The 11,372-nt window shown below is 48.4% G+C and overlaps 1 protein-coding gene across 1 annotated transcript in view; it reads right to left on the bottom strand.

Annotated features, from left to right (window-relative positions):
* Positions 1–3,615: 3,615 nt before the first annotated feature.
* Positions 3,616–11,372, bottom strand: part of Pdcd6 (programmed cell death 6) — a 26,610-nt gene continuing 18,853 nt past the window's right edge. The window contains exons 3-4 of the mRNA XM_013013820.1: positions 7,958–8,067; positions 3,616–3,795 (exon numbers count right to left, since the gene is read on the bottom strand). Coding sequence (XP_012869274.1) covers positions 3,697–3,795; positions 7,958–8,067 — 209 coding nt within the window. The 3' untranslated portion in view covers positions 3,616–3,696. The remainder of the gene's footprint in view (positions 3,796–7,957; positions 8,068–11,372) is intronic.

The raw sequence follows: 11,372 nt of genomic DNA, 5'->3' as shown, positions 1-11,372 counted from the left end.
CCACCCTCCACCCCCACTGTCCATCCCCCATCCACCCTCCACCCTTCATCCTCCACCCTCCACCCTTCATCCTCCACCCTCAACCATCCACCGTCCACCCTCCACCCTCCACCCTGGTCTGAGATCCCCAGCCTTGCAGACCCAAACCAATACCCAGGACCCCAGCTGGGTGGCTGCCCCGTGGGGACCCCAGCCGTGGCCACCGGCCGTGTGCTGTCTCTGAGTTCTCTTGCCGGACACTGCCCTGGTGGATTCCACATCTCACCCAGGGTAGGGTCCAGGTTGCCTGGGCACAGGACGGAGATGTCAGCATCCTCCTCCAGCCTGACCTTTGACATCACCTCATCTCGGGCTCATCAGGGCTGGTCTTGCCCTGCTCCTGTGGCCAGCCCTGCCCCTCACCTCCCTCCATCTCCATCTGCTCCCTCTGGCAATGCCCCTGGGCCCTGACTGCCTGGTCTCCGGAGGGTCACTTTCTTCCCAATCCCTAGACGGAGGAACAGTGGGTAGTGTACTTGTGTACTTAGGTTACCTGAGCCTGCACACAACACGGTTTCCCCACGCAGCCTGAGCCTGGCTCCCAGACCAGACCTAGGGAAGCCCTTCCTCCCGTCTCGGTCTCCTGGATGGACCTCTGCTGCCATCTTGAGGTCTCTTCTTCTGGGACAGAGCTGGCACTTTCCAAACCAGCCTCACACGGAGCTCTGGGAGTTTTCTTTTTCCTTTTGAAAATGTGTTTCTTGTAATTTTCCTCTGCATTAACCTTTCCAGATGTTTTGTGTCTAATTCCTAAATTATGCACCATTTTGTCATTTTTTTCTAGAAGCCCATTCTGTTTTGAATGGATGTGGTATCCTCATCTAAGATGCCAAGAGATCCCCTCCTTGGAATCCCAGCCTAAGTTCTTCCAAAGACTTCATGATTTACTTGCCTACACATCAGTGAAGGAGACACGTAGGCATCAGATAAAATGCAAGACAGTCAAGAAATAATCCCTAGCAATTGTGCTTGATTAGAGGCCAGGTATGTCTGGGTACAGACCTGTGGAAGGAGGAAGTTGGTTCCGCTCTAATTCTATATGCGGACATTAAGTAAAACTGAGAAGAGATCAGGTTGCCCCCAAATGAAAGGAAGATCTTTTTTGAGTCTCCAGAGGGAATTTCACTGGCTTGTCATGAGAACGTTTTAAAAATGTCTTCCTGGGGCTGGGAAGGTGGCTCAGTGGTAGAGTGTTTATCTCCCATGCATGAGGCCCTGGGTTCCATTCCTCAGCACCACATAAGCAGAAAGAAAAAAGCTGGAAGTGGCGCTGTGGCTCAAGTGGTAGAGTGCTAGCCTTGAGCTGAAGAGCTGAGGGACAGCGCCCAGGCCCAGAGTTCAGGCCCCACAACCGTACCCAAAAATAAATAAAAATGTTTTCCCCCTTGTGATACAGGATCAGTGCATTACAGAGCGTTCTGGAGCAATGCTGGGTCCCTGTGGACACTACCACCAGCTATCCACAATCCCTAACCAGCTCCATCCATCCTTACTCCACCCTATGCAGTTCTAAAGGAACAACAGGACAAAAGCTGCAGTGGACACACGGACAGACAACTTACTCCAGCCATTCTTCAGTGAGGGCAGGTCTGTGTGGCTGCACTGACCGTGGCAGTAGCTCCAGTTCAGCACTCTTGTTCTCCGACACCTGAGTCTGGCCTCTTTGCTCTGGCTGCTAGACCCCAGACACCCTGCTTTAGGGAAGGCACTGGCGGCCCTCCCTGGATGCCAGGTCTTTTTGGGACAACTTGGGAACAGCTGGGAACCTGCTTGCCTTTGGGTGGGCACTGCCTTCCCACACCCCTGAGCCCCGTGCCCTCCTGGCCTTCCAGATCACAGAGAAGACCCTACCCTACAAATCACAGAACTCGAGTCCATGCCTCCACGGCTGGAATCCTTGACTCAGGCCATTCTGAATTTGCTCCCGTAGCCCGGACCGTGTCAAACAGCTCAGGTCTTCCTGCAAAGTGTGAAATAAATACACCACATGTAGATGATCTTTAAGTGTATGGTATAGATGCACATGGTTGTGAGATAGGGAAGGCATCCCCCTTTTCCATCATATACCTCTAGTATACGTGCACATCTCAGGAATGTGGAACAGGTACACTCAGGTGTGTTACATAGGTTCTCTAAAGACATGTATGTGGCAAGAAGAGCTAGACAAAGCTGGGCGGACCCCACACTGGGACCTGCATGCTTGAGGCTCATCAATAAGAAACTTCCATAGGTATAGCTGCCCAATGGAAACAGTTGTAGGTGAAAGTGCCAGTATAAGACAGTAAGACAAGCCGGGCACCAGTGGCTCACATCTGTAATTCTAGCTACTCAGGAGGCTGAGATCTGAGGATCGAGGTTCAAAGCCAGCCTGGGCAGCAAAGTCCAAGAGACTCCTATCTCCAATAAACCACCAGAAAACCGGAAGTGGCGCTGTAGCTCAAGCAGTAGAGCGCTCGCCTTGAGTTGAAGAGCTGAGAGACAGTACCCAAGTCCAGAGTTCAAGCCCCATGACCCAGCCCCCCGTGCCCGCCCCCTCCCACAAAGGTAGTATGACAGGGCTGGGACGGTGGCTCAGTGGTACAGTGCTTGCCTAGCATGCATGAAGGCCTGGGTTCAATTCCTCAGTACCCCATACACAAAAAAAGACAAGAGGTGGTGCTGTGGCTTCAGTGGTAGGAGTGCTCGCCTTGAGCAAAAAGCTCAGGGACAGGGCCTCAACCCTGAGTTCAAGCCCCAGGACTGGGGAAAAAAAGTAAAAAGGAAGAAAACAGCTAGGTATTACCAAGTGCTAGACTCGTGGAAGCTGACCGTACCTAGTGGTACCTAGTGGTACCCATGACTCTAGTCATGTCTGCAGTACAATTGGCATGTGTCTCTCCAGAGACTGCCATCTTGGGGTCATACCCTAGGCCCCCCCATGATCCCACCACTGTACACCCAGGTAAGAAACCCTCAGATTCTAGTCTCCAGAAAGCCCATGGGTACCTTTCTACCTTTGGCGCCTAACAGAACCCCAATGTCCTCATGCCCTTCCCCGAAATCTGAATGTACCACCCACACCCTCCAGTGGTGTCCGAAGCATGGGTCAACATCACACACGTTCAGATGTGTGCGCATCTCAGATGGTGCATGTTGGAGACATGAAAAAAATTTTTAATGAGAGAAACCAAAATGTAGTCCAGTATTCTGTATCATTACTTTATTGCATATTTTGTATGTTTCAATGAATATAATAAATACTCTCTTAAAAAAGTAAGGCACATGAAAAGTTTCTGTGCAAGTTCCATTATTACTCATAACATTCCATATAATTCGAAAATTCTATTCTAGTGGAAGCATTTTCAATTACAGAACTGAAGATGTCGAGAAAAGGACATGATACATGTTTTGCTTGCACGTAAACTATCTGAATCATTATTACACTTTACCTCACGGCCCAGTCAGCAAAGCCAAGGTTTGTAATCATATCACTGAAGCTACTGTTACAGCTGCAATAGCACTAATCGGTTTAAACGTGTATGTACAGTCGGGTCACAAGTATTAATTATAGAAAACCCACAGAAGGAAGAATAATCTAACTGCATCTGTGTCCTGATTTGCCCCAGGTAGGGGGTTGGCATTTTCTTCCCAAACGGTGCTGATATTCACAAGGCGTAGTTACACGATGCTGAAGACCATGGAGAGATACTGCTCGTAAGACACCTGAATCCAGCCATCTTGATCCGTGTCGTAGCGCCTGAATATATCTGTCAGCCTCTAGGAGAACAAGGATTTAGATGGGTACTGGCTGAACAGAAAACAACAGGCTTATGTAAAAAACACATAGGGACCCAATATGAATCAGAAGCACAGGTTTTTCCTTAACTCCCAGGGGGACAATCAGCAATGGTATGGACGCAGGGAGGCACAAGCCCTGAGCACCATAGTCAGCATTTCCAGACCACAGGGTAGCAAAGTCCAAGGAGAAAGGTCACAGGGTGGGGCAGGTCCAACCCGACCAGGCCCAAACGGGGCCCTTGCTCCTAGTCCACGCCACTCAGCAGACAGCTCCTCCTGACAACTCACCTCTGCTAGTGGTGGGGGCCTGGGCCAGGGAAAGCTCAGGACAGGGAAAAAGGCCCAACCTAGGCACTGCCGACAGCAGCACAGGCTGTGTACACACCATGCAGGGCCTATCCCACCCTCTAACCCTTTACCTTTAATAGCCTGAAGAGCAGGCCAGGTCAGGAGCAGAGAGGAAACCACCCTACACCCTAACACAGCATGCGCCACTTCTGAATGGACGTAAAATATACTTTAGTGCCAAGAAAATACAAGTCAACTCCAAGTGGCAACAGAAAAATACAGCAGCTCCAATGCATCAAGACCTACTAGAGTTCATTTGGCCTCCAACTCCCATGTGTCAGCCATTAAATGTTTCTGTATGAAAAATACTAGCACAAACACTCCAGTCACACACCACAAAACCTGTGTTTTGGTCAGTGGAAGACTGCAGATATGATTAACAACTGGTACTAGGTGGGCCAGGAATGTCTCCCAGAGCCCACGTGTTAGAAAAGTCTTGGTTCCCAGGATATAGAACCATAGGCAGTGGAACCTGTGGGAGACAAGGGCTGGTGGAAGGAAGTTAAGGCCCTAGAAGAGGATACTGGAGCCCCTGTCCCAGCTTTGCTTTCTGACCATCATGAGAGGGAGCTTCTCTACCATCACTCCTATCAGGACACTAACCCTAACCAGACCCAAAACAACTGTGCAACAGCTGACACCTGTGGTAACCACAGAAAGCTGAATAGCAGATGTGCCATGAAGCACAGACATACAGAAAGTTTTGCTGTACACATACAGCATATATGCTATATGCACAGTAACAAAACCCTCTGGTGCTGCATCCCACAGAAATGCTTCCCTGTGGTTAAGTGGCACAGAACGGCACAAACAGTAGCAGTCGTCAGTTCTGACTCAGAGAATGGTGAGAGGCGCTGTAGGTGAACACTTGCCGCACATGTATGAGGTCTTGTGTTCACATCCCAGCACCACAAAACAAAAAACAAAGAATGGGTAAATTTTCTTTCTCTAATATTCTATTTGGTTTTTTTAAATGTCTTTAAAAATAATCTTTAAATAATTGTATAGAGGGTGGTTTCAATTCAACGTCAATTTAGAATACAACACATATTGACCAATGTTGCCTTCCATCATTTCCCCATCTATATTCTATTCGTATTTCCCCAGGATTCCTACCGCTTTCCATGTCATTTTATATAAAAGAAAAAAAAAGACTTCAAAAAAACTTGTTTCTTGGAAAAAAAACAAAGGAAAACACTTTTAAGGATATTTTCAGGGGCTGGGAAAGGTGGCTCAGTGGTAGAGTGCTTGTCTTGCATGCATGAGTTCGATTCCTGGGATCGATTCCTCAGCACCACAAAAGGAGAAAAAGCTAGAAGTGGCACTGTGGCTCAAGTGGTAGAGCACTCGCCTTGAGCTGAAGAGCGGAGGGACAGCACCCGGGCCCAGAGTTCAGGCCCATGACCAAAAAAAAAAAAGAAAGAAAGGATATTTTCACTTGTAGGCTACAGCTTTTCTTTCTCAGCACTGGGGACTGAACACTTGGCTATGCTTGCTAGTCAGTGGCTCTACCACTTGGTCCTTTTGCTTGTGTTTGCATTCCAGATAGGTGCTGCACTTTGCTACGGCAGCTTCAGATGGGGATCCTAATTTGGCCTCCAGAAAAGCTGGCTTGTGCCTGTGCTTTTTTTTTTTTTTTGAGGTGAGCTCTCCCTAATATTTACCCAGGCTGGCCTTACACCACGATCTTCCTGTCTACCTCTGATGTGGCTGGAATTACAGAGGCATGGCCTATTTTCTTTTAGATTCCACCAACTCTGTCGAGTGGTTAAGGCCACGGTCAGAGTGGGACGCTGGACTCAGGAACAGGTGAGTCCCGTGCTGGCTATTGGGAGGCAAAAATCACCTCACATGGAGGACTTGGGCCTTTGGGGGCTGGAGCGACCCAGAGGATTTGACTGTGTCACCCAAGCTGCTGAAGGCCAACAGGCCCACAATTAGGCAGAAACATAGGGTCAGAAGTTTATTACTTATGGGAAAATTAAAACTGGAAACTCCACAACACTTTAGAAACAGTCCATAGAGAAATTCCACAATGCTCCTCTTAAGAGTGCTCCACCAGGGGCCGGGCAGGGGGCTCAGTGGTAGAGCGCTTGCCTCACATGCATGAGGCCCAGGATTCAATTCCTCAGCACCACATAAGAAGAAAAAGCCAGAAGTGGTGCCGTGGCTCAAGTAGTAGAGTGCTAGCTTTGAACAAAAGCAGCTCAGGGACAGAGCCCAGGCCCAGAGTTCAAACCCCAGGGCCAGCAAAAAAAAAAAAAAAGTGTTTTGACCTGGCCAGGCCTTGTTGGCTCACACCTTTCCTCCCAGCTACTCAGGAGGCTGAGATCCGTGGACTGTGGTTCAAAGCCAGCCTGGGCAGCAAAGTCCATGTCACTCTTTATCTCCAATAAACCATTAAGAAAAGTGGAAGTGGCACTGTGGCTCAGAGTGGCAGGGCACTAGACTTGAAGCTAAGGGACAGCGCCCAGGCCCAGAGTTCATGTCCCATGACCACCTAAGAGGAACTGAGTGAGGAGGGGGTAGGGGAAAGACAAAGCAAGGCCTTCCCATTTCAGAGGTGTGATGCCTGAATCCTAATGGATCTACTCTCCAATGAAATTCACATTTTTCCTGGCTCAGCCTCCCAGGTTCTGGGATTATAAGTACATACCACCAGGCTAGGCCTATAATCACTTTTAAAGAAATCACAGAGTGCTAAACCAGCAGGTCAAATTGAGAGAAAATGCACTTTTACTGATCTATTAATTCTGATATTAACACTGATCTATTACTGGAAGAGATCTGAGAGTGCTTTCCAAAATTCCACATCTTATCCAGAAACCCTGTGTGGCCCTTATTTCTCCATGTGTATGAAGCTAGCAGACATGACCTCAACCTGGACTCAAACTACAAGGACTTACTACTGTAGCAATATGGGGAAATACCTCTTCCATGCTGAAAAGGAGTGTGGTGCGGGGAGGTATTACAAGCACCACACCTACACTAATGGCTATCACTCAATCTCATCATTATGCTGTGCCACTACCGCTTGTGTTTAAAGCACTCCACCACAAGTCTTAAAGACACCTAAAAGTTTATCAATCCACTTCATTTCCAAAGTTCTACGCTATAACCTGGATATCTAACTAAAGGCAGCAGGCAGACTGTTCCACGTACCTAACAAGGGCCATGTATGTCCTGAGGACTGTACACATCATAGAACATTCTGGAGTCGGCTGGTAGCAGAGGGCATAGGTCCATCAATCAGCACGGCCTCTCCATATAAGGGTTGCAATAAAGGTTAAGATCTAGGTGTCTACCAGGGTAAACAGTGTGTTTGTAATAAGCTTTTTCAAAAGCAGCTATATAATGATAAAAAGCATAGTATACCAAATATAAGTCAGGCTGTAGGTTACTATCATTACCAAGGATTAGGCACTGTAAGTTAACTATGTGCTACACTTTTAAGACTGACAACCAAGGTTCACACCAGCCATTACTGTAAAAATGCAATGCTTCGTGCTATGATATCATGACATTATGAATCATAATAGCTACACCATCACTAGGCAACAGCTTTTTTCCAGCTCGTGACCTTACAGGAATCAAACTGAAATGTATTTATATAGCATCTGGCTGTATATCCAAGGGTATAAAAAACTATGAACAGAACACCAGTTATTTCTCCAAAGATAAGGCAATTCTATACATGCCGGTGGCACCCCGTTCTGCTGGCTACCCACTTCCTGTCCTCCCGTCAGCCTCCGTGAGCCTCAGAAAACCCGCGTGATGCTCGCTGCCCAGTCACCTGCAGGACGATGCAGCCTTGAATGAAGTCATCAAACGCAATCTGGCCTCGTCCCTGTCGGTCAAACTTTCGGATGAGGATGTCGTGGAACTGGTCAGAGAGCCGGTAGCCTGGGGAAGGGAGGACCAGAGTCAAAGGAGGTCAGGAAGGCAGACACGTATCGTTTCCAAACTCTCCCGCGCCATCATCAATGTGGAAATAAAAGTGCAAATTCCTTCAAACGCACTCTAAAAACCAAGCCACTACTCAAATATTCTGAAGTAATTTAGGTTTCTAGTACTATTTTTCCAGAAGCTGGAACAGTGATGTGAAAGCTAATGCAGTTCTGCTTCCCACAAGCTCACCGGCTCGTGTTAAGTAACTGTACTCACTCTGTCCACCCCACAGGACAGCCAGGCTTGGCCTTCCTGAATGCAGGGGTACCATCTCACCACATCTGCTATTTGAGATTTGACAGTTACAGATGTGACTTGCTGCCATAGGACACTTACTATCAGAGAATGTTCTGAAAGGCAAAATCTCAAAGAAGCTTCAGTTAAGCATATGCCTAAATCAGGAAGAGATTTAGTGAGGGGGACCTTACATAAATTAGTACTCTGACACCAGGGGAGCTGCAAGTACAAACAGCCTCACAAAGTTCAGCATCATTGAATGCTCATCCCGCACGGCAATTCCATCAGGGAGCTAGCTCTGACAATGTGCAGACACCGCTGGAGACAGTTTCAGTCAATACTCTTGTCCCCTTCCTTGCTATTCACTACATGTATGGCCGTGCGCATCCTTGCTGATTCAGTAAGATCCAGGTGCCAACACATTTTACTGGTGTTCAGTCCTGCTGGACTCCAAGGACCTGCATGCTGATTGTTTGAGTGAATCTCCCAGTTATTTACATGTATGAACACTTAATCATTCTGTGAAAAAGGCACAAACATGCAGCACATGTTCAAAGCACTTCCAGAGCACACAGAATGAGGTGTGACTTAAGTTCTGGGACCTTAAACCAGTGACATGCCCTCCCTTCCCTTCAGGCTAAACAGAAGACCAGACTCCTAATTTAAGTCAGAAAGACATAGCAAGTGCTTAGAAGGTGACCAGGTGGCTTTGGCCTTGGGACACAGCCACAGGGCATTGTGCAAGTGTGTGTGAGGGCGAGGCCCACCACTGTTCTCCTGCCAGGACAGAGGAAGACAGAGGGGCCACTGGCACTGTTGTAGAGTAAGGATAAAACCAGTCAGCCCAGTAGTAAAATGAACAGTAAACAAGAGAGCCACAGGACATGGCTCACCCGAGTCCAGGAGAGTCCAGGATCTGGAAGCCAGCTGTTAAGGCAAATCCTTATCAAAAGCCTTCTTCAATGAAAACCCACATGACAGCAACAGAGCCCCAGCAGCAAGGCACTTGTGTTGAAAACCCTGCAGCCCAGTCAAGAATAGCCAGGAAGACCCAAGGAGGCCTTGGAGCCAGATCTACCTGTCACATCAGGCATGCTGACATCAGGCCAGGCTCTGAATTCCTTCCCATGGCCCTTCTCTTTCTTTGGTGGTAATAGGTTTTGAACTCAATGCTTTGTGCTCATAAGAAGATACTCTTACTACTGAATCACACCTCCAGCCCTGATTTTTGCTCATTGTATCTGAGCGGGGGTCTTACTTCCTGCTCAGGTGTGATACACCTGTGTTGGGCATCTCCATAGCTAGGGTAACAGGTGCATACTACAGAGTACAGGTTTTCACTGAGAAGGAGCAACAATTGTGGCCTCCCGAGTAGCTACTACTACAAGGGTGAGCCACCAGTGCCCAGCTTATGGTCCTTCGCTCCTCCTAAGCAAAAAGTCTCTAACTTTGGAAGCACTGCTAACGAACCAACTGCACCCACTACACCCTAACTGGACCGCACCCATCCCAGAGGACTGGTCCACTAAGAAGCCCTATATTCTCGCACAGTAGCAGAAGCACAAGAGTGCTCCTGGTCAGTCTCAAGTCATCTCTGAGGCCTGTCTTCCTCTTTGGGACAGAACAGGATGCCACCGATAGCAGGGATGCAGGTCAGAGTGGGGCAGCAGGGAAAATGATTCCCACCCTTCCAGCCCATCTACCTCTGCCAGGTACGCTCTTTCTCCAGACAGGGTGATGGCGGTTTCACCAGATGGGAACAGAAATGACTTACTGTGTTCCCGGAGCCAATAGCCCTTGGTGGTGAAGCAAAGACCTCCACCTAGGAACAGAGGGGACACCACTCCAGACCCACTGGCCCAGGCATGCAGCTTGCAGCCCCATTAACAGGAACCTCTTTAAGTCACAGCTGTCACCTAGGAAATGCAGGCCTGAAGTCAGCAACCACCAACGAACACAGGAACAGGAAATAGGTCACCTGATGAGACTAACACAGCCTGTGCTCTCCAAAGGATAGGTGGCAGAGAAAAGCTGCTCCTGGGCCTCACCAGACCATAATTCAAACGAAGCATCATAAAAACACTGTCAACCTTGTAAAGTGAGCCAATGACATTGATGCCGTAAGCCAATGTTCACATGCGGCAGTTGCATGAGAAACCTGGTAGATGTGGCACCGTGTTGAGACTATTTAAAAAAAGCCTTGGCCAAAAAGAAGGACAGGCGATGGGCTGGGAAGGTGGCTCAGTGGTTTGAGTGCTTGCCTTGCATGCACGAGGGCCTGGGTCCGTTTCCACATAAGCAGAAAAAGCCGGAAGTGGAGCTGTGGCTCTAGTGGTAGAGTGCTAATCTTGAGCTGAAGGACTGAGGGACAGCGCCCAGGCCCAGAGTTCAGGCCCCAAGACCGACCAAGAAAATAAATAAAATAAAAATAAATAAATAGAAAAGGACAAGTGAACACAACAAAAAGATGGGAAATGGTTGAAAACAAGCAATGAACAAATGGAGGCTCATGATATTTCCACACCTTTTTCGTGATGAAAAATAAACCACAACTGGGAGCTGATGGCTCACATTTGTAATCCCAGCTGCTCAGGAGGCTGCGAGCTGATAATCACAGTTTGAAGCCAGCCCATGCAGGAAAGTATGTGAGATGAATCTCCAATTATGTGCCAAAAGAGCCAAAGCAGAGCTTTGGCTCAAGTGGTAGAGTACTAGCCTTGAGCAAAAAAAGCTCAGAGACAGCACCTAGGCCCTTTGTTCAATCCCCAGGACTAGCAGGACACATGGAGACATACAGATACACACAGACACACACACTTAAAAAAAACAAAAACACAGGGCTGGGAAGGTGGCTTACCTCCCATGCATGAGGCCCTGGGTTCCATTCCTCAGCACCACATAAGCAGAAAAAGCCAGAAGTGGGGCTGTGGCTCAAGTGGTAGAGCGCTAGCCTTGAGCTGAAGAGCTGAGGGACAGCGCCCAGGCCCAGCGTTCAGGCCCCAGGACCGACAACACTCCCCTCC

The sequence above is a fragment of the Dipodomys ordii genome, unplaced genomic scaffold (assembly GCF_000151885.1).
Source record: "Dipodomys ordii isolate 6190 unplaced genomic scaffold, Dord_2.0 Scaffold21, whole genome shotgun sequence".
Lineage (NCBI taxonomy): Eukaryota > Metazoa > Chordata > Mammalia > Rodentia > Heteromyidae > Dipodomys > Dipodomys ordii.
This window is presented reverse-complemented; position numbering and strand designations above follow the sequence as displayed.